The 23,329-nt window shown below is 48.0% G+C and overlaps 1 protein-coding gene across 2 annotated transcripts in view; it reads right to left on the reverse strand.

The window, feature by feature from the left end:
• Window positions 1-8,583: 8,583 nt before the first annotated feature.
• ST3GAL1 (ST3 beta-galactoside alpha-2,3-sialyltransferase 1) overlaps window positions 8,584-23,329 on the reverse strand; it is a 38,590-nt gene continuing 23,844 nt past the window's right edge. Inside the window, exons 4-6 of one of the 2 annotated variants that reach the window (XM_019553046.1) lie at window positions 18,244-18,289; window positions 12,465-12,584; window positions 8,584-10,334 (exon numbers count right to left, since the gene is read on the reverse strand). In XM_019553046.1, coding sequence (XP_019408591.1) covers window positions 10,161-10,334; window positions 12,465-12,584; window positions 18,244-18,289 — 340 coding nt within the window. In that variant the 3' untranslated portion in view covers window positions 8,584-10,160. The remainder of the gene's footprint in view (window positions 10,335-12,464; window positions 12,585-18,243; window positions 18,290-23,329) is intronic. The other variant, XM_019553037.1, reaches the window with a different exon arrangement.

Genomic DNA, 23,329 nt, shown 5'->3' on the forward strand with positions numbered 1-23,329 from the left:
GTGAGGCACTGAGCCATGATGATAGCGGAAACAAAGTCAGTGCAGAGCAAGTAGCAAACTGATGGGCTGCACGGAGCAAGCAGCAAACCAATGAGCTGAACCTGGATTCTCATGGGGTCGGGGTCAGGGTCACACTCCCAGGGGCAGGAGGGATGTTGGCCTTCAGCCTCTATCATACCTTGAACAGTGTTCAGGAGGGTTACAAGTCTGCCCACAGAACAGAGGAATAGGAAGAGCTAGGACTGGTGCATCTGGGATGCTGGCGGTATGAAAGTAAGGTGTTTTATCTCCCTGGAATGACCTGGGTAAAAGGCTCAAGGATAAACCTCATTCGGAGTGGTATAACTTAAAAACATTAACAGGGCACGTATATCAATTTAAGTGCTTATGATGGTTTGAAGTTAACCTGTAACACGGCCCTGTGAATTGATTGGTCCTTCTTTTCAGTGGCATTGCATAGGGGGTGTATGAGAGTACACGTGCAACCCCTGAGAGCGCTGGTACACCCCCTGACTGGCTGCACTTGCTGCTTAGGTGATGGGCAGGGGGGCAGGCGGGAGCGCTGGTGCCACTTCTAAAGCACTGGCCGATTGCTGCGATTGTTGCAGCCACTTCTGGGAGCACTTGCAGCAATTGGCTGTTGCAGGGGGAGACCCCTCCTAGTCCACAGAATCACCCACAGGGGACCCCCCAGTCAGCAGGATTGGTTGAGGGGGGACCCCCATGGTCAGCAGAATTGGTTGCGGGGGGGTCCCCCCGCCCCCCCGGTCAGCAGGATTGGTCGCAGGTGGGGCACATGCCCCCCCCCCGAAAAAGGCGGCACCAGTCGCCCATGATTCTTTTCCACTGAATACCACATGGAAAGCTCTGTTTCTATTATAGGAGGATATGCTTACTGATGGAACTGAGATCTTAATCAGATATTAATTGTAGCCATTAATAAGGCAGATAATTAAGTGCTTAGATCCCCAGCCTCGACGGAGATGAGTTAATTACATCTCACTGCTCAGAGACTCATTAATCTGTGTATATGATGATTTTTCGCATTCCTTTGCTTCTTACAGGAAATAAAAACATTATTCCAGCCACACTTACTTATACGTATCATGTCTTCTCGCTTAGTCATGAAATTACTGATCTGGGGGCTGGAATTTTCATCTGGTATAAATCAATATCGCTCCCCTGGCTTCAGGGGAGCTGCTGCCATCTCTGTGAGCTGGGGATTTGGTCTGTGATCTATTCATGGAAAAGGGCCTGTCTCTGGGAAAAGACATTTTGAGCAAGTAAATGAAAGGAAGTAATTAATCATCTCTGTTGCTGTTGCAATTGGCCCTTTAAAAATTTAATTCTTCAAACTGAACTGAAGAGGTCTTGTAAGTTCAAGGAGTGGTGCAGGGACAGGTTGTGCATGTCTTGTACAGGGTACCTTAGCTTTGGAGAAGCCCCTGCTTTATTTTACTTTGGGCCACTCTTACTTGTGGATCCCAGGGTGGCTACTTGGAGGGATCAGAGGGTGTGTGGTGGCATGGTTGCACCCTGCTTTGGCTATGTTGTGTGTGCGCAGTGAGCACTGGCATATCAGCACAGTTCCTGCCAGACCCACTGCCAGATGCTCTGGATCCCAGGGGATGAATTCCTGCCATTTCTCATTCCCTCTTTTCCCCTGAATTCAGCGAGGGAAGGGGCAGGATGAAAGGTGACAACACTTACCCCTTGGCTTCTGGAGCACTGAGAAAGCCAGAGCCCACCAGAGGGATCAGCACACATGTAGATCTTTATTAGAGGCTATGCAGATGTGCTGGCAAGCTCAAGAGAGCTCACTAAGCATATGCCATGCAGCCAAAAGGGGTGTGAGTGTAACCTCCTCACCTCCCTCCTGGACCTACCCAGGGATTGACACAATCTGGCCTGCAGTATCAGCTGTGTCTCAGTGTCCAAAAGCACCTTGCGGCATGCTGGCCTCCCTGGGTCATGGGTCTGGGCCTCCAGGGGTAGAGGGACAGTAGTGTTTCCTCCTGTTGATCCACCATGCCGTGAGCAAGCAGTGGATGGGCCATAGGTCTGCTCTGCCCCTCTGATGTGTTATCCAGCTCAGCTGCACAGGTTCACAGAGGAGAATCACAGTCAGCTGATGCAAACCAGCAGCAAGTCCCTGCTTCCTGGAGGGCAGGTTCTGTACTTCTTGCAGGCACCATCCCTTCCCTGCTGTGCTCACAGATAGATGGTGCACAGATGCACTGCACCTTGCACAGCGTGAAAGCAAACACCAGCCCTAGGTGACCCTGAGGGCACATTGCAAGCTCCACCTGTTGCCCAGGGCATGGCGATTGGAAAGCCAGTGACTGGGGGCCTGGGGTGGGCTCTGATGGGAGGAGCCACTGAAAGGTAGCTGAAATAAGCTGTGGGGAAGTGCTGCCCTAGCCAGGCAGTGCCTGCGCAGCAGGAAGAGGTAGGGTTTGGCTTGTGGTCTCTGGGCCTGTTCAGTGATACTATTTGCAGTATGTTTTCAGGGGTTTTAGCCCATTGCTGTGCTGTTTCCTTAGAAAGACCACGGGGAAACAGGGCTGGGGACACTGCAGCTCCTTTCAGACACCTACTGTGGGACTCTCTTGGTTTTAAGTGGTCATGTGGGGTGGGGGGTAGGAGGCAGAGGGGAAAGAACAGCCCAGGCTGGGGAGGGTTGGCAGTAACCACTCCCATCCTTAGGGAAGCCAGAGACATAGTGAGCTTTTTCAGTGCCCAGGGCAGAGGCAGAGGTGGGAAGGAGGACTTATGCTGACTACTGGAGCAGTAGATAGAAGTGGGTGTGTATGGGAGGGGAGTCTTACCCGCCCTAGCTTTCCTCACTCAGGTGGCAGCTGCTATGGCTGTGGTTGTTGCTGTAGCCACATGGGCTCAAGCTGCTGCTGGTGTGGGGATGGGCAGTGCCTCAGGGGCCACTCCTGCTGCTGTTTGCTTCCCCTCCCATGGAAAAGCCTCTGCAGGGGTGTCATTACACATCTCCTTCCCCCAGACATATTTCTGGCAGGATTGTGCCTGCCTGGCTTCTGTGGCAGGGCTGAGCATGACTGTGCCTGCCATTACCTTGAGAGGGGGCCATAGTGGTGCCCGTCTAAGTAAGTCATTGCCCAAGGCTAATATCCCATTCATCTCCCTCCCCCAGTTGAAGGGGGCATTTTTGCCCCTCCTAGGCCATGCCTATACCCAGCCTGTGCTCAGACGCACTGTGCAGCTCCATGCATGCTGTGCACTGTGTAGCAACGTCGGCACAGTTCCTAGTGGGGGCTAATTAGCACTGTTGAGCAACAGTGCCAGTTAGTCTTCCTGAATGCTAATTATCCTACCGCTGGTGCTTTACACTCATGGCTACACTGTTGGTAGCTGGCATGGGCCGGCCTTCAGCACAAGTCCATACTCCTGTTTCTGAAGCCTAGCAAGACACCTACCCCCAGCCTGTAAATCCAACTGGATCATCATCCCTATTCTGGAAGTGTTGGAGGTCCAGAGAGGGGAAACCCTCTGCCCCAAATCACACAGCATCAGAGGCAGAGCTGAGACTAGGGTCCAGGACTCCAACCCCCATTCCCTTTCTCCACGAATTTCTAAGATCAGGGATGTCCTTCCTACATTTAAAGAAAAGATGCCACCAGAGTGACCTCCTAGAAAAGAGCGGTTGACTAGACTTTTCTAACTTAATTCCTGCTTGAACTTCAGCAGCTCAGCAGGAAAAACCCCATGAGCAAGACAGTACATTACATTTCCTGTTCTAGAAAAATATGGCATAACTTCTGAGTGTTGCTTGTGCAAAACGGAGCAACCCTCAACAAACATGATGGACCACATTTTATTTCATGGTGCCTGAAGATAACCGAAAGGGAATGAGCCCAGCTGCTCCCTGTGAGCTTTCGTGAAAGACACTTTGGAAGCCGAGTTTTTAAAGGTGCTGAGGGAAGCACTTGCCTTTTAATTTGTTGGGTTTAATTGCTACTCTAACTATGAGCCATCAGAGAAATTCGTGCCAGGGTGGGAAATCTGTCTTGTTCCCATATGGGTAATTTGTTGCTTCAGCCAGTGGAATAAGCAGAATCCCTTGGCCAGCTACTCTGGTTGGTCTGTCTGGTTGGGGTTTGTTGCTGCTGTTGCTGTATTTCTCGCTGGTCTCCTATGAGTCTCGTTTGTAATTTTATGCAGATTACCTTGCTGACAAGATCGTCTCAGATGGGGATGTTGTATCTCAGCGTGTTTCTGCCTGTGAGCTGATGTGAAAGAAACAGCAAGGGGGTTTCGGGAGAGGACTGCCCTCTGACAGCCAGCACCAAAGGAGCAGAGCGAGTCCACGGAGGAGAAAGCAATGTTCTGCATTCTCCCCTGCATTGCAGGGAGGGAGGAGGTGTGCAACTCTGAGTTGCATTTTGCCTACTAGGGCGGCCTCCACCGTCCCTTAAGCCTCGGTGTGGGCCCTTACCATCCATGTGATTCTCACTGTGCTCATCACCTCCAGAGTCAGACTGACACACAGCTCATTGGATGCGTCTACACAAGATGTCTACTGCAGCTAGCCTTGCTCACGCTCCAGCCAGCTCCTCTGCAGCACATTGAGCCCAGTTGGAGCAGCCCCAGGTTGGCAAGCTGACCACTGGGGCCTGCTGCTAGCTATGGCTTCTCCAACTAGGCTCCACATGTTGCGCATGCATAAACTCCGGGGATCATTGCTCCAGATTTAACTGCACATTCAAATGTTGCAAAAAACAGCAGAGCAATATGCTCCCGAGTTTATTCATGTGCACTAATTGCACGTGTAGACGCGCCCCTTGTCAGCCTGGTTAATGCTGGATGAGCTGTATCAGCTGATTGTGATCAGCACATGCTGCGGCATTGATTGGGCTAAGTGCTGGAGGGATGAGTGTCTTAGCTTGTTCTTGAGTGTGGACTTCTGAAGGTCAGGCTGATGAGTGGCTCTTACAGTAACTGTCAGACCATTATCTAAGTCTAATAGGAAAACTTGCTGACTTGCATGGCCTGATTGTAAGTGAATTGCAGCACATTGTCATATCGCTGTCTTGGATTCATATCATTAAGCTGTCTGGATGAATTTCAATAGACAGATTTCACATGCGAATTAAATTTATGCCTGACAGCCTCTGAGCTGCCCTTGCTCTTTAAAAACTATTTAAAATGGGAACAGCCTGAACAAGGCTAAGCAGCTTATGATGCTGACAAGAAATATCTAGTAGGTGGTCTCACATCAAGCTGTGGGCAAAATGCATCAACCACTTTCTGATACAAGGGAGAGGGGATAGCACCACTTCCCCTTTCATGCTGTATCTCCATGCCTAGATCACCCACCCAGGATTTGGGAGACCCTGCATGGCTCTGCTAAGATGACACTTGAAAGCTCCTTCTATTTCAGCGGCAACTAGTTATAGGTTTAGATCTGAGAGCTGCAAGCAAATCTCCATGGACAGAACTGTGCAAAGCTTGGGCACCTATACACATGGACTTCTGCTCTGATGCATGTTAATTAGCACATGTTGGAGCAGACTGAATTAACTGAGACTGCTGTGAGTCTGCTGGAGTATGCTAATTAGTGCACTCCAGCAGTCTCAGTGGCACGTGTATTCAGCATCCCCAAGTTTCAAAATGGCAGCGGGGGCATTTTAACTAAAGCTCGTCAAATGGGCTTTGGTGAAAGCACCCCTGCCACCATTTGAAGCATGGGATGCTGAATACACATGATGCTGTGAGTGCTTTAATTACAGCGGTTCTCCTCTCACCCTAGAGCATGTATCTAGACACCCCTTGTTAGAGGAGCTGGGCCTTATTGGGCTTAATAATAGTGCCCTTAATAATCATCACCTGCCCAGTTGTGGGGTGGCCATTTAAGAAGAGGTGGGCTCAAGCCTACCTTTACCTAGATATTTGTCTTCAAGTGATGCCTCTGTCTGAAATGAAGGGAGTACTATTTGGAGAGACTTGGGCAGAGGGTCTTTGCTCAGAGAGTTCTCATAAAAATTGGGGCTTGATAGCAGAGAAGAGAGATTTGTGGGGTGGCTGCTGCGTGGAATTATGAGAGATTAAACCTCACCCCCAGAAGAGAAGAATAAGCATAAATTGGCTGGGGGAAGGAGCCTGGGGGTAATGGGTGGGAAGCAGTAGGGCGAGACCCAATTTACAGTGTCTACTAGAAATAAGCCGGTGGGTAGAAGCTGGGGTGCACAGACAGATGCCGTTGAGCTGATTAAAGTAAAAAAATTTATTATGATTCAGATAATAGTGAAAACTTTAATAAATAAGACATCAAAGAATGAGTGGATCAGACTCCCTACAATCAGCAAAAAATATTGATTATCAAAATCAACAATGGACTCAAAAATATAGGAGACAAATCTGGAGATGGAAGAAAAAAGTGCTGAAGAGACATGGCTTTGGTTAAAAACAAAGCAGGCAATCAAGAATTGCTTTGGAGAGTTTGCATGGTAGGAAAAAGCAGTTCAAAATGATGAACTGAAATGTCACTTAATTTAGTATTAAGATTATTATTATTTTCTTTTTTATAGAGCATTTCCAAGCAGGAAGACTGTTTGCAAACAATGACAAGAACGGACTCTTTCTCCAGCCTCCTCTGCTGGTGCCCCTTCATGCTGAGGGCATTTGAATCAGCAGAGCAAACGGCAGGGAAATCTTGACGAAGACTGATTGGGACCCACATGGATTTCTAGAAGTTTCAGAGAAATATTAGCAAGTTCCTTCAAGGTGGAAAGTGGATGACACAAATCAGCATTGTTCCTCTTCCTGTCTCCAGAGAGTCTGGTCCCTTACCTGCTCAGCACACACCCTGAAAAATGGATACCATTCCAAATGTACTTCTTCGCTGCTAGCAAAAAAGTTCAATGGGATTCTCCCATAGGCCAGTAATGAGAATTGTAGCATTGACTATGACCTGTGGAGACCGAATGGACATACCATGCATTCTAGTTCAATGTCATAAACACCGGCCTCTATTATAAGGAATACTCTGCTAGGAAAAAAAAAGAAACCCAGCAAGTTTTAATTTAGTTGGAGGATGGAAATTTTCAGACCCAACTGAAACTGAGGTGACCATTTTCCATTGAACGTCAGCTGAAGTTAGATCCCAAAATGCCAGCTCCTATGAAAAGCCAATGGAAGTTGAATGTTGAACTGCCCCACATACCTTTGAAAGCATTCTCCATTTTAAATATAAGGAGGGTTTAGCTGCAAGTTGACCCCAGACAAAAGAAGTCTGAAAATATGGTCCATTCAAGATGTACGTCTCTGAACCACAGACTGAAAATTGAAATGTCTAAAGTAGTATTTCCTCCCCCCGCTACCACTTCTAACCCAGCCTCTTTGTTTGAAACATTAGTTTGTCATCTCAGTTGGAAACATGTTATTTTACAATAATCAAAAAGTGGTAACATAAAAAAATGGGATTCAAGTGGACATGGTTCATTCTTCTACAAAGCAACATTAGATGATGGTAAGTTGTTATCACTGGACCTTATCCTGAAATCTGCAGTAAAATAACTGGATTGTGCCAGGATAAAGGATCTCAAATTACTGACAGAGTGGTCAGTAATCCTGCCCCTTCCGTATTGCTAAAGCTAGGGGTCATGAAGAAATAGGAAGGGATTTCCAAGAGAAAGTGGGTGGTCCTGTTATGGGAAAGGGGTGCCCAGTGTAGAAGAGCATGACAGCTATGACTCTTCTTATTCTGCACTGGAATGACATATCTGTGTAAAGCTGCTCACACTAACAAGTGTTTGGAGAACCAAGACCCTAATTAGTGAGACTTCAAGTGATCATGCCATTACACTGTACGTTTCTGCCACTAATCCAAAAACACTAATAAGAAAAGCCACAGGGTAAAATCCAGCCCGACAGAAGTTGATGGTGAAGGGGCCGGTATTTCACTTACAGTGCTACCAGAGCATTCATCAGAATGAACATGTTTGTCACTCAATTGACCAATAAAAGAATAAAATTATTTCAGATATATTTTTCTAGATTACCACGGATTTCAACTACTACACTACATGGACAATCCAGTTAGCAACTCTTTCATGGCCTAACCCAATGGCCGTTGACTTCAGTGGGAAGACTCCCATTGGCTTTCCTGGACAATGTCTTTGGTCCATTGTTCCTTGAACCCCATTTTTATGATACTGTGAAACAACACCTACAATACTCATGAAAGAAAAAAAATCAAAACTCAGAAACAGCAACAACAACAAACCCAAAAAACAAATAAGCCCCCTAGGATGCATCCCCACGTGCATTTCTCTGGGGACAATTATCAGCGGTACACACTTGTGCCACTGCTAGTTGTCCCCTGGCACGCTCCTGCACATTTACTCTGGCACATGGCAGATTGCCCTGGGAGGTGTAAGGGAGGCTGGGGCCCCAGCAGCTTTTCCTGGGGTCCTGGGGGCTACCCAGGGCTGCAGGGGCGGTGATCTGGGCATAGAGAGCTTAGCCGAAAATCAGAGCATGGTTCTGGCCAGCCAGGCTCTGGTGTGGCGTGCGCTGCAGCCACGTGTGCCATGCCACTTCTTTTCGGTGTGGTTTTTTTGACACTGGGATCTCACAGTCAAAACAAACCTGCCACAATGCAAATGAGCAGTGTGGCAAATGCTTGTGGAGATGCATCCCTGGAGTTAGCTCTTTAATCCATGCTTACAATAACAACCAGTAACCGGTGAAAATCAACTGTATTGATTTTTGGAAAAAAGAAGTCTGCAAGACAAACTCCCCAGTATGACATTTCTTATTGGTTTCCCTCCCCTCACTGCATAGAAGTACCTATGTGAACAGTTACATTTCTGTAAACACCCACATAATTCAGAAGTCTGGATTGCGCTGTAGAAGCAAACCACACAGGATATACCATATATATGCCATTACAGTGCTGTAGACTTCTATAGTGTTGGTAGTTTACATCACCACCAATTATACCTTTTCTTCCACTTAAACAATTTAAATAGCTGTAGCCTTCTAGGTTTGTAAAAATAGAATGAAAAATTTCCTTGGAACTTTTTGATTCTGTTTCTCTTTTGATAAAAAAGGTAGAAGTTACCTTAAAAACTACCCTTGATTTGTTTCCTCTTTTCAAGTAGGATATTGGAGCTGTTGTTGTTAGTGTTGACTACAAAATGGTACTATATGGAGCCTAAACTTTGGTTAATTCTTTTCCCCTATAAAAAGTTTAATTTAGGGTTTCTGACCTTAAAAAAAATATATCTTGTTGCACAAATATAAAAGGCACATGTAAACCATTGAAAGAAAAATAGTCCATTTCTCTCTCTCTCATGGTTTAAATAAAAACCAGCATTCAGAAATGACAACGGCAAAGTCATGTTTAAAACAAACAAGCCAAGAACAAACAAATGGCTAAAAAAAGAGTTTCAATTGGAACTGTGTCCCTTCTCTCATTATGGCTGTATAAGACACTACATTAAAAAAACCAAAAGATCAGAGATGAAGGATTTTCTCCAGATTTCTAGATGCTCTGAATGCAAACTGATGCAAGGTCAGAGGCTGCTGTTACATCAGGCAAGTCAGGTGCATCCCGCCTGTCCGTAATACAACGTGGGCCGAGAAATAACGCAGGGACTATAAGAGCTGGTTTAAAGAAAGGACTGATAGTGAAATACGTGAACTTGTTCCTCTGAGGTAATCCTTACTGAGCTGTTTGCAGCCACCCAGGCGTTGTTCTCACCTCTCTTCTGGACCTCTCTGGCTTACTCAAGGAAAGCATGGGCGTGCACCCAGCAACTCCTAGAAAGCAACCATCTGGTTTCCCTTAGCTGTAAGAGGCAGCCCTCTCCCCAATATTTCAGCATTTAATCCTCCCCTTCATTCCCTCTCTCAAAGCAGTGGCTCAGCAGATCATGTATGGCCCACAATTGATATCCTATGTCCCCAAGATCTGTATTCTCAAATGAGGCAATCAAGTTCAGTCTGGAAGCAGTACTGTTCTGCTCGGTGGCCACCGCAGTAGCGAGATGCTCCTAATCAACTGCGGGTGCCGATATTCAAAGCTGCCCAGCTCCTGGATCGTCCTCACCTTGCCCCTTTCTGTGCTTCGGTACGTGCCCTTTTTACTGGAAACTGCAGTCACAGATCCCTTTCTCTGGGAAGGGTCATCTGCCCTTGAAAAGACGTATTTTGTTAACAGCAGCAAGAGTCGAAGTTATATTGGATTCGAAATCCCCATCGTGGACTCCGGTTTGTCGGAAAGCCCCCGCTGAAGGGTTGTTTTCCCAGTAGTGATGCCAATGCCCTTTGCTGTTTGCACCGAAACCGTACAAATTCACCTAGCGAGGGAGAGAATCAAAAAGTGACAGCGTCAGAGTTTGCCCTCAGTGCGGTGAGGTCTTAACTCCGTTTTGGAAGAAACGTCCATGGTTTCTGTACAGTAGTAGCACCGTGGAGTCTCGACCCCAGGTCAGCTGAGCACACAGAGCAGAAAACTATGTCTTTCTCCAAAGAGACTGCAACAGAAGCAAACCATGCTGAGACTTTTTCTATACCTGGATCTTCAGAGAAATCTCTCGCTACCCATCTAGGATTCCCCACTCTCCTACTGACGAAGGAAAGCAAGTGGTCATGACTTTCTGACACCAATTCTGACCAGATCACAGCCCCTCTCTTTGGGATTCCCTCTCTGTTGAATGTAGACCTCAGAAATATGAGAGACCCGTGCTTTCTCTCTTTGCTGTGTATGTATAGTTATCAAGATGATACTTCTTGTCTAGTCGTAGCTAGGTGTCCATGGCTGGAGGAGCATTGATGCCCGGTGACAAGATGGGTAGTCTGTTGGCACCGTGGGTCAAATCACAGCTCCTGCTCTGCTCTTGGTCAGGTATTGGTGTTAGTGGGAGGCCTGAATGGATGGGACTGTACGTGCATTTTTTTTCAAACAGCGACTCTCAACCGCATTTGTTCTGTAGCACAACAGGAATATCTAGTGGCAGGATAGTCTATCAATTTGGGTTTCTCCATAAATATATCTTAAGGGGCAGGGTGAAATTAGGATCTGGTTTTTCATACGAGGGATTTTTTTTTTTTTTTTAACATATAGAGACATTAATGCACACATGGAAGAGAAAAGTGTCTTTTACGGGGGAGAGTCTGCCGATGCACTCTTGTTAGAGTTCAAGGCCCCCCGGCCTTTCAAGCCCACTCGCTCCCAACTTTCAAAGAGGAAACACAATTCCCCAGATATTTTGCAACCCACATGTCATCCTCAACTCAATTTTTTCCTAAGAAGAAAATCAGGAAAAGAAGAGCTGTGCAGGTAGGGCACAAAGTGGAAAGGCAAAGTTTCTTTAAAACCATCTTGGTGCTCCCCCTGATCTCAGAGACAGTGAGGAATGGGGTCAACACCATGTGTCAACTGCAGCAGCCTCTGGGTTGTCCCTAACTTACACCATCTGCTAACAGTCCCCCTTGGGCTATCCCCTCGCTGGGGAGTTCTGGAGCACAGTGTCTTCTAGACATACCTCCTTCTACCTGGTCGTGGGTGGGAAGAGGTGGTATACAACCAGCTATGAAAACTGGAAAAGACCGGAGGCTTGAAAATTGAATCTTAAATCTGTACCAGGCAGGGATTCTCCTACAAGATGAGAATCCTATAAAAGAGCTGGCAGAAGGTGATAGATGGTTAACAAAGTCCTGACTATTACTAGTTCATTGTATTTGGAAGTGGCCCAGTCTAAAAATAGCCTATGGGTTTTGCTGGTCTTCTTAAAGATAGGGACCTATTGGCATTTTATTTTAGGGAGACTTGTGGAAAGTTTTGTAAGGGAATTACAAAGATACAATATAAAGGACTTGTGACTGGGCAAAAAGCACACAAACACCAGGCAGGGCAGAGTTTACTGACGTGTGGGCTCATTAGAACAGACTTCGAAAGAGGTGGAGAAAGTCTCAACAGGACCAGGAATTGTTAGGTTCAGCACCTCGACTAGCCTAAATTAACAGAGCTTTGTTGGCTTCATTTTATGTCAGGGATATGGCCAGTGCCCGGGTTTACCCAAAGATAGTGGAATGACCAAAAGAGATGGGTAAAGATGAGCAAGAAATGCAGAAACCTCATGCTGGCATCACGTGAGACACAGTTTACAGAGCCAGATCCTATTCCATTGATCAGATGCCCTTATTAAATGCAATCATATTTTACTGTTCAAATCCCTGAAAACCCTGATTTTTTTTTTTTTTTTTTGGTAAGATGTGGTTATCTTAGTCTTACAACCAAGTCATACAAAAGCAGTGAGGAGGAGGAAGACCTTCCCACCTTCTGAATGAACTGTTTTGCAGGGACTCATGCAGAATGGATGCTATCACGCTCAGGTGTCTAAGCAGTGGAAGAGGATCTAGGCCCCAGCACTACAGTCTGTCAGGTTATCGATGTACGTTAAAGTCTGAAAGGAAACAGCCTTTACCTCATCACATACGTGGAGAGCAAATATGACTGACAGGATGCCTGTGGAGGGGTATCTTCCATGGCGCTGCAGCCAGTGGTCAAACACATACTTGAGGAAATCTGGGTGATAGACCAGGATCTAGGGAGAGTTGGAGAGAGATGTTGGTTAGCAAAATCGTTTAGGAAAATAACAGCAGCCATCTCCCAAAGGGGCTAGGAGGTAGGGGGAGGGAAAGAAAGGGAAGGGACATAAAAAAGTGTCACAGTGAAATCCATGGTCTACCCTTCCTGGTCCTGTAGGTTTTTCAGGTTGTTGGGATGCATTTCTCCATGCACTCACATGAATGCCAGTTGAAATATTGGAGTCCAGGCGGAAGGAGAACCAGGAACTTAGGTTTTCCTGGTCCTGTGCAAAGGTTGCAGCTACAGATTTCACCCTGGGCTGCAGCAGCAGTAAGTGCTGAGCACTGGTGTGGGGAAGGCAAGTTTCTGCACCAGATTTGGCAGGGAAGGAGTGTGTTCTTGTAGCCGGCATGCCCATGTCTTATTGCTACCATCCATAGAAAGATGGAGCCCATTGCCACTCTCCCTTCCAGGCGAGCCCAGCCTGATGGACTATGTGACCAGGCATGAACTGTCATAAGTCTGTTCAAGTCAGTTGTGTCCATGACCATTTACTTCACCTGGGAATCTGGCCCTGGATTTCTATTCCTGCCCAAGCCTCAGTCTCGCAGTGTGGTTGCCAGCAAGTCCCTTACCTCTTCTATGACTTTTTGTCACACACAGATCACACTTGCCTGTCTCCCAGGGGAATTATGGGTCCGATGAATCCAGGCATCGCTCTCAAGAGGAGAGTGGAGTTGCAACAATTTGGGAATTTGTGTTGAATACAAGTTCAAGGGTTTAAATATACAAAAGTGGAGGCACCACTTTCATTTAACCCACAAAGCTACCACCTAAGTCCTACCTCAAGGGGTGCCACCTAGGAAGCGGAGTATCTAGTCTAACTTCTTCCTCTGACTGTGGAGCTGTGAACCTATGTCTTCCCTGGGGTGGAGACTGGCACCCAGTAGGCATCGGGCTACTTGAGACTCTCAGTTAATGGCTAAGCAGCTTACCCAACGTAGAGCAGCTCTCACAGGAGATGTGGAGAGCACATGCACCAGAAGACCCCACCAAACTGGCATTAGGACAGCCCCAAGAGGTGGGGGCACCTCAGGTCTGATCCCTCCTCTGAACCAGGTGAAGAGAAGATTTTCCATTCCAGCCCCGCTCTACCCGCCCATGCTGCCTGTAGAGAGAGACTGGGTATCCAGGCAAGCTGATTAGCTGCAGGGCTCTCATTATGGAGGCAGGGGTTAATTACTGATATGTGCATGCAATCTCTTCTCATGGAGGGGTTCTGCATCACACCCCACATTTATTGTCCTATTGCCTAGACGTTCAGACTACAGGGATGCTCTGAGCTGTGGTTATCTGCCAGGACACTGTGCACAGCCCCTGGTCATCCTGAATCTGCCTTAACATCTGCTGTGATTTCTTCTCTAAGACCATCTCTGTTTGCCCTTTCTTGGATGGGGTGACTATGGGAGGTGAAGCCGAAAACAGCTGAAAATGTCTCACTTCCTTCCTGACTTCCTCAGCATGGTTTTGGGGTAGGGAACTCTGAGCAGGGCTGTTAGGGTTAGCCATTAGAGAACTTGGCACATCAATTTTATGTACCTGGGAACGGCTTGTACTTTTCCATCCATGGCTTAGGCTTGTGTCATATAATGATGATGCTTTAACAGAGGGATGTCAAACTCATCTGGTGCCAGAGGCCAATCCATGGGCTGGATCAGGCCCATGGACCCCCATGCATGCCAGAGCTAGCGCACATGGTCGCTTTTTCTGGCCAGTCCAGGATTACACCACATGTAGCACCTGCATGGGCCAGTCCAGGACATGTGCTGATCATGGCACCTACCCTGGACTGGCTGGGGTGGGCACCTCATGCAGCACAGGTCCTGGACTGGCCAGAGTGGGGTACTGCATGAGGCTCAGTCCTGGACCAGCTGGGGTGGGCACTGTGTGCGGTGCGAGGCCTGGGCCAGCAGGAGCGAATGCCGTGTGGGGTGCGCTTCCTGTTCCCAACAGGCAGGGCTTAACTCTTCCATTATTCCTCTACTCATAGGTGGAGAACCAGGGCACGGGGAGATATGGTGATTCACACAAGGTCATGCCTGCAATCTGTGGTAGACTCCAAGTCGCCTGACAGAAACATGCTCAAACCACCACCCGCTGCTGTCAGGCATGTTGCTACAGGCGGGCTCTAGTTTTCAGCAGTGAAAGGGCCATGCCTTATGCACAGCATGAAAAGCGATTCATGGTCTATGCTCTAACGCAAGTTATCCTAATGTATCCTAATGCAAAATATCAAAATGTATGCACTATCAAGTTCTAATTTATTTTCTATATGCAAACAATTAGATACTAGGTTCAGGTTCAAGAGCCTTTAACCTTTTGCCTGTATTGGAGAACAGGGCACAATGTATAGTAATGGCATATTAACACTTGACTTACTCTACAAGAAAAGGAGTATCTGTAAATCCACCGTCCACTCCTGAAGGGCACCTGGAATGCTATGGCTCTGGGCTCTTGTTTGCAGTTTTGGGGAGAGATTTTCAAAAATGCCTTGCCTAAGGGGTTTAGGAGCACAAGCTCCACTGAATATTGATAAAAGAGAAGGGGGAGAAGGACACTCTTATTTTCTTAAGAGCTATTGCAACAGGCAGCTCTTACACTCCTTTAGGCAGGAGACGATTTTGAATCTCAGATGATTTTGAGTCTCCTGCTTAAAGGAACCTGTGTTTAAAGGGCAACCTACTGAAATGACTACATTAAAATACAAGTTGCATTGCCCCCCTCCCCTGTATCAGTACCCACATGTATTGCTCACAAATCAAGCTTTGTCACAATGGATTGGGAACACAAAACACCAGATCCGGTGTATGCTGTGTCTGGTCTGAATCCTGCCTCCAGAAACAGTCTGGTGTCTGATCATTCGAAGCATAGGCTAGATGAACCATAGCTTGGTAACACATGGGAATAAGGATTCCTTCCTGACCACTATCGTGTTCAGTCTCCTGAAGCAGAAGATATGACCACCTTTGAGCTTCTCATGGTCACGAATTCCCCAGGCTGGATATGTACTCTGCTCCAAGGGCCGTGGAAATCAATAGGAGCTTGCAGGTTTGGGATTAGAGCTGGTATGAACAGCACTTCTTTATTTAACTGTCTTCTTATTGTGAGCAACAGAAGAGTTCTTGAAAACAAGCATACCAGTGTCTGGGGCTGACCCTTAAAATGGGAAAAACAAAGGTGCTTCACCAGCTTGCTCCAGGCCAATTAACTCCCCCAGCAAAGATCCTCATTGACGAGAGGTGCTGGAGAGTGACTTCAGCAGCAGCGTTCCCTCTAGGCAGTGTGGTGTGCACGGCTGTGCAGGCACGCTCATGCCACACTGCCAGGTGTGCCTGCGCAGCCACGCACGCCACACAGCTTAGAGGGAACGCTGCTCAGCAGTAGAGGTGCACTAATATACTGGTCCATATCAGATCAGCACCAATAAAAGGAAAATTGACATTATCGGCCATCGGCTTTGTTTGGCTGGCATAGGCAATAATGTCACTGATGAATGCCGTGTGCAGCCGCAGCATGCATGTGGCCAGGAGTGCAGCCCTGCGGCTTGGAGAGCAGCATCTGCCCAGCAAGTTAAGAGAGTGTAGGGGAGGGAAGGGCCATGGGGAGGGAGGGCAGATCAAGGGCCCCATGGCGAGGGAGGGGCAGCAGCAGGCACTGCCCAGCTGGGGCATGGCACAGGATGGAGCTGTTGGCAGCTCGGCCAGGAGACACGGGGAAGGGGGTGAGCTCCCTGCTGCTGTGCACACCCCTGGAGGAGGTGCCCCCCCAGATGTGTGTGTGGGGTGAGGGCAGGCTCTCCTCTGTGGGCTCGGGGCCAGGAGCTGCACCGGCCTCTTCCTGGCAGCGGGGCCTGGGCTGGAGCTGAATTCAGGGTGGGCAGGGGCAGGGCAGGCAGCAGCGGTGCTGGGAGGGGGCTATGTGGTGGGCTACAGCCACCCCAAAATTCACTGTAGTCCCCCTGTAGGCCCCCTCCCAGCACCCCTGCAGCTGCTCACCCATGCTTGCCCTGAGCACAGCCCTGGCTCAGCCCTCCCTGCTCCACTGAGAAGAGGCCAGCGCAGCCCCTGGCCCTGATCCTGCAGTGGGCAGCCCACCCTCGCCCCATGCACAAATCCAGGGGGCACGTGCCCCTCACCTCTCCCCCAGGGGTGCGTGGTGGTGGGGAGCTCCTGCCCCCCAGACAAGTTGCCCATGGCTGGGCAGCGCCTGCCCTGCCCCAGCCCCACTCCCTCCCTCACCATGGGGGCCTCGATCTGCGCCCCCACGCCCCTTCCCCACTACAGACTTCCCAGATGTTGGTCTGCAAGACACCAGGATGCATATCAGATATTGGATTGTCATCAGCTGATATGGCTGGTTAATAATCGACCATCAGTGTCAGCCAAAACAATCTTTGTTGGCTCACCTCTACTCAGCAGCCATCTCTCAAAAGGCCAGCATCGACAAGGAGATCTGATGTGCCAGCTCTGCCTTCAGAAGACCCTGCCATCATGTGTTCGATGAACACGACATCAGGACGTGAACAAAGTTCCTGTTATAGAAGGCTGAGGTAATCCCAACCCTACAGCTGCGAAGTGTGGGTGACTGGAGGCCTGCAACAGCCTCGCCAACCAGCGCTACCTCCACAAGATCCTGACCAACGCCAACACCACCGGCATCAAAGCGCTGATTATTCAACATCAGCTGCGATGCACAGGGCATTGTGTGCCATGTCTGATGTCCGTTTACCAGCACAACTGCTACAGTGCAAACTCAGCCAAGGACAAAGGACAGGTGGGGGGCCAGAGAAAATGCTTCTAGGACCACCTCAAGGTGAACATTAAAAAGTGTGGCGTTGACAGTACAAATTGGGAAAAACTAGCCTGGGACACGGCTACATGAGAGAAAGTACACATAACTCTAAGGAAAACCATCTCACCCTGGAGGCAGAAAAACAGTAGAAATGGAAGAAAAGGAAACAAGATCGATAAAGCCACAGTCCCTCTCTTTTACCGCCACTGGTGGCATCTGCGGCTCTAGGATCCGCCGTCTTAGCCATCAACAGACTTATCTACATCTCTTTACTTGACTTGTGGGAGCGATCATCCTTGACCGTGGGGGATCTCCAGTGAGGATTCTTGTGAGCAAAGGCAGAGTTCTTGAAAACAAGGTAATCAGCCTTTGAGTTCAAGCAGCTGGATTAATAAAAGCCAGGGGTAATTATTAATGGGGCACTAAACCCTGTTCAATGTTTAAAGCATTGAAATTCTAAGGTCTGCTAGTTTATGTTAAGAAGAAATCTAGACAGTTGCTTGGGGTCAGACTAATGAGCCAGCTAATCTCATCTTCTGTCTTTGATCGGTATCAGAGGAAGCCACAAAATCCTCGTAATGGGCAATAATGTAATGACTTGGTCACGTGAGAACACCTGCTAGTTATTAGCAAGAATATCCCCCAAACATGAGGCCATATAGTCTTAGCCTTGCTAATGTTGCTGCTGTGAGTATTTGTATCACTTGCATTATTTGTTATTAATATCTAATCATTCTTTGCATCCTACCAATCTTTTAGGCCTAAGAGTATTTTACAGCAGTGAGTTCATTAATGAAGAGAATGAAAAACAAAACATCATTCACCTTTTCTTTCTTCACTTTGATTTTGCGAGGAACTGGAACATACGTGCTGTTAAAGAAGAGAAACCCGAATCAGTGAAATCAGTCAAATGGGATATACGCTTTAAAGTGAGAAAAGCATATAATTAAAATCAATCAGCAAAGTCAATCACTGCAACCAGCACAAGATCAATACATGTATAATACCTGAGAGCGATAAATGTAACAAACGCTGGAAAATGTAGCAGCATTTCAATATCTCATTCAATAATTAATAACTCAAATGAATTGCACGTTAATGGCTCAGGTTGCTTTCAGCCTTGTGCTTGGGAAAATACATATTTCACCACTAGGAGGAGACTCCTTCCCTCTTAATAGTCCTGGATGAAGATTCACTGCTTTCAAAGTAAAAGCATTTTTCCCGTTTTACATTTCCAAAGTATAATGGCATTTTCCTGCCTCCTTCCACCCACGTGGGGGTGGAATACGGCCCTTCCGCCATCACACCAGCATGTCACTCCTCTCGTCTTAAACAAATGGGCCAGCCGCAGAAAGTTGCCGAGGGCTTGCAATGTAAAACTGCAGCTCACGCTCGTGACGCTGTCAAAGCTCAGAGCCCTGCCTCGGAAAGGAAAAGCCTGTTTCCCTCCACATCACATGCATGGTCCCGTCTGGCAGGATGCAGCTGTGCCACGTCATGTGTGTGCTGGGTCGTAGATACAAACACATGGGAAAAAAGTCTCTGGGGGTTTTCCTGAAGTCAGAGAGTCCTGCAGTGCTTGGTTTGCAGCTGGTCAGAGCACACCTATGGGTACGGGCTCGATCTTTTACTTACCCAGAAGACGGGTCCTTGCTCTGAAGTGAAAATTGCCATGGGAATCTTTTCTTCCTAACTGTACTTCAACTTTTCCAAGTTTTTACTCTTGCCTACCTCCATCTCTTTATTCAGCCCCTGCCTATTAGCATTTGTGTTTGAGTCTTTCCTACATGCCGGGTGTTTTCAAACATCTGCTCCTTCCCAGTCATTTCCCTGGACTGTAAATCCACCCTGACCCTCTTGTCTGCTCTTTGAACCCTTACCCACTGCAACCAGAATTTCCACCTCTCTGTTTAGCAGTGTCTGCTAAACAGGCCACAGAGGGCCAGACTTTCAAAAGAGCCCAGTTCCCAAAATGCCTCTTAGCTTAACTCATCCTGGAGTTGTGGGAGAGTTCACTATTTCCAAAGATCTGTCTAACCCCCTTGAGACTGTGGCCGCGTGGCATGTCGCGTTGCCTTCGGCATCCCGAATCCTCCAAAAATCTCGTACTTCTCCTCATATCCCCTGCCCCTCATCCTTTTGGTACCACTTTTGGTAGCTAACCTCAGTCCCACTGACCATATAGGCTGCCCCCTTGTTGGCAACTACACGGTCTTTTTAAAGAGATTGGACTTGATGGTCTGTTAGGTCCCTTTCGACCCTAGCTACTATGATACTATAGAAGGGACAAGCCAACAGCCATGTTTTGTGGGTAACCAGCCAGGTACCAGTTGAGCCCAAAGCTAACCCTAGGCTAACTATCTCACCATTTATCACATATCCGTCTTTTTCTACCACCTAAGTGGTGATGAGACCTATGGATCTGCTAAAGAGAAACATAAGCAGGGACTGAAGGAAAAAGCATTCACATCGGAGAAGGATTTTTCCAACCAGTGTGACCAGCCTGCAGTCCTCAGGCTGAAATCTCATAAGATGATCCAGAAGAGAAGGGATTATCTGTTTGGAGAAGCAGCCAGGCTTTAGTTATGGCTTCTGCGGTGCAGCCAGAGCCACTCTGTGCTACAGGAGGACACTAGAAGCAATCCAGTGATGGGGGCTGAGATGTCCAAAGGCACACGTGTCCAAAATGCATTCTCTTAGCTGTGTTTTCAGAGCACGACACAGTGGGGACCCAAGGGACTCCTACCTTTGCGGCCTCCTCTATCTACCCGTGGAGTTCAGGGAGGGACCTGCAGGGCAAAAGCCCTGGTCTTCCGACCACCAGGTCCTCCCTGGCAGACGCGTGCCTTGCAAGCTCTTTGAAAACTGGGGCAATGGCTGCTTTGAAATATAACGGAGGCACCTCCGGCGGCTGCTTCTGTGTGGTTTATTGTTATGCAAATATTGGTTAGCTGATGGTGTTTTTCAAAGCACCGTAATACAAGGAAACAGCACTCTATGAATTAATAAACAACAACAACAAATAATTTACTCCTCACTCAAAGCCTATTGTTCAACGAGGCAGATTAAAGGATTGCACAATGTTTTGTAATAATCCGCACAACGCTGCAGGCGGAGGGCCGGGCTGCCTTCAGGCACAAGACTGGAGTAACCCTAGGCACCGGACTCGGCTCATCTGACGGGGCATAACTAAGGGCCCGATCCGAAGCCCACATCAGTCAGCTGGAAGCTTCCCATTGGTGCCAGTGGGCTTCATTAAATAGCATAATTATCATCAAGAGAACTTGCTCAAAATCTCATAAAAATGACAGAGGCTTTGTTTTGCTCCTTTTCAAAATGGACTGGCAATTTTTTCCCTCTCCCTCCCATATTTTCTGCTTTTTAACTGAAGCCTTTGTTTAAAAAAAAAAACAACAACTAGTATTTTCCCTGAACTTGGAAAGGGCATTTTCACTCTTGAAAATCCCCAAGCACGTGACTGCATTTACAGAGAAAAAGTGACATGAGCAAAAGCAACCATATAATTGGGAGGGAAAAAAAATACAGGATGTTTTGAGAAAATCTAAACTAATTTGCAAAAAAGTTTTCATTTTTGGAAAAAAGGCCATAATTTGCCAAATCACATCCCCGCCCCCCCTTTCTTCAGAAAAAAAGCCAAGCAGCTCTGATCACTGGTGGGTGGAAGTATTTGTTTGCACATTCTAAGTCTTTCCTAGTTTTCTGTGACTCAGGCAGGGACCTTAGGGAAAACGCTGAAACATTTCACAATTCCTCTTAGTAAGAAACTGCTTGACAGAGGCTTTGCTCTCTGTGTAGAGCAGGAAAAGAGGTCGCCATTGCTGGGTCTTCCTGAACGACCCCATGAGGTCGTGACTTATAGGCACTGGAAGCAAAGACAAGTCCTGCATACAAGATAACAACAAGCTATTGTTGGGTCCACTTTCAACAATTTAATTACTGTTTCAGCCGGCAACCCCAATCCTGAGGAAATGCAACAGGGATCTGGGAGCAGCAATTTCCCCTTCATCAGGGGTATCTGAGATATAAGGGGAAGGGAGAGCGAGAGACTCAGGGAGCGTAGGGGACACGGTGTTATTGTCGGTTTGCTCCCTGCCTGCCCCGCTCTTTCATCCTTACTTCTGAGTAAAGAAGAAAAACAGAGATCTGTCAGAGGCCTCCTGCCTCAGGAGCAGAGATGATGCAGAGCTACTTGCTCTGAGCTACGGACCCCGTTCGCAGGTCCTAGGTCCGAGCATTTATAATCCTCAAACACAAATCTTGGCTCTCTTCCCATTCCTTAGTGTTGTCCATCAAGCCTGACAGACACAAGCCTTTCTCAATGGCCCTGATACCCCTTTCATTTCATCATTTGCCCCTGCATGGCTTGTGGGGAGAACCATCCCTCTCCCCGCTCCGTGTGCTCTTCCTGAAGGCAGGTATGACGCCATGCCTGAGGCCCTGCTTGTGGCCTCGGTCCAGCAGACTGGCCGTGGCAGGGGTCCATGGGCCTGCTCTCTAGGACCTTCTTGTGTGAACTTGACTGGTCCCCTGCTCCGGTGGGTCTCCCACAGCAGCTCACATCCTGCTCAGCATATGTTCAGAAAGGGGCTCTTCAATAGCTGAGTCCCTCCTTGCAACCTCAGGTGATGTTGCAATGATCTTTGTGTATTTGTGCTACTTTTGCCTGCCACACTCAGTCCCCAGGATCCCTGGGCACTAGGCCTCCCTGGGGCTCAGACCTGGCTTTCAACAGGCAGCACATCCCCAGCAAGCTCTGTTTTCACCAGGACGGAGGTAAACAGGGCAGTTTTGAACCCCTCTCCCCTGCTCTCTGTCTCCAGCCTAGTGGAAACACATATAAAATCAGATCTTCTCCCTGCATCTCTCCTCTTTGCTGTGACAGACCCTGTCTCCTCCCCATTTTGTGGACCTGCAATTAGCCGCAGCTGTAATTTAGTCCTGTCTTGAATGAATTGTCTGCCTGGATATTCAGGCTCTCATATAGGATCTCGCCAGACTGTTTGAATGGGAAACAATTTCCCACTAGGAAATTAAAAATGCACAAGAAGGATGTCCCAAACACTGAGTTTGCTGAGGGAAGCAGGAAGGAGGGAAGGAAGGAGAGGACAGAACTGACAGGCAACGGGAGATGAATGGAGGGGAGACTGAGTCCTACAAAACTCTCCAGTTAGATTAACCCATCAGCAGGTATACCCCCCCTTGTGCTGCAGCTGAGCTTTTCAAGCTAGAACGGGGGCGGGCAATTATTTCGGGCAGAGGGCAGCTGACTGAGTTTTGGCAAGCGATCGAGGGCTGTGTGACAGGTATCTAGGGGCAGATAAATGCTATTATAAATTTTTAGAGGCCCCGCGGGCTGGATAGACTGGCTTGGCAGGCTGCATCCGGCCCGTGGGCTGCATTTTGCCCACCCCTGAGCTAGAATGATACCATGGGGCAGAGCCTGCTTGAATACCCACATGTGGCTCCATGCAGGGGAACCCTCCAAATGTTAAACCCCTGCACTCTCACAGCACCCCAGGGGTGCAGGCTAATAAGGGAATTTTGTTCTTTCTTTTCAGAAGTCAAAACAGATGTTAGGCAGCACCTGGCCCTGGCCTAAAGAGCTGAATCAAATGGTTTGGGGTCTCCACATGCCTCTGCTCTACATACACTCCTTCCTTCATTCCACATCCATCATACCAACCCACTAATGGTTGGTATGACAGAGTTGTTGATTTTAAGTATTTTGATGTGAGACACAACGGGCACTTTTCCCCTGTGGGTCCACAGCAGGGGACTTAAATGACCTGCTGAAAGTCAATGGCAGGGCATGAGGCAGGGGAAAGGTCAGTGGCAGGATGCCACTTGAAGAGCAAGGCACTGAACCTAGGTTTCCACGGTGTAGGCTAG

The sequence above is a fragment of the Crocodylus porosus genome, unplaced genomic scaffold, assembly GCF_001723895.1.
Source record: "Crocodylus porosus isolate Cpor-Errol unplaced genomic scaffold, CroPor_comp1, whole genome shotgun sequence".
In the NCBI taxonomy this organism is placed as follows: domain Eukaryota; kingdom Metazoa; phylum Chordata; order Crocodylia; family Crocodylidae; genus Crocodylus; species Crocodylus porosus.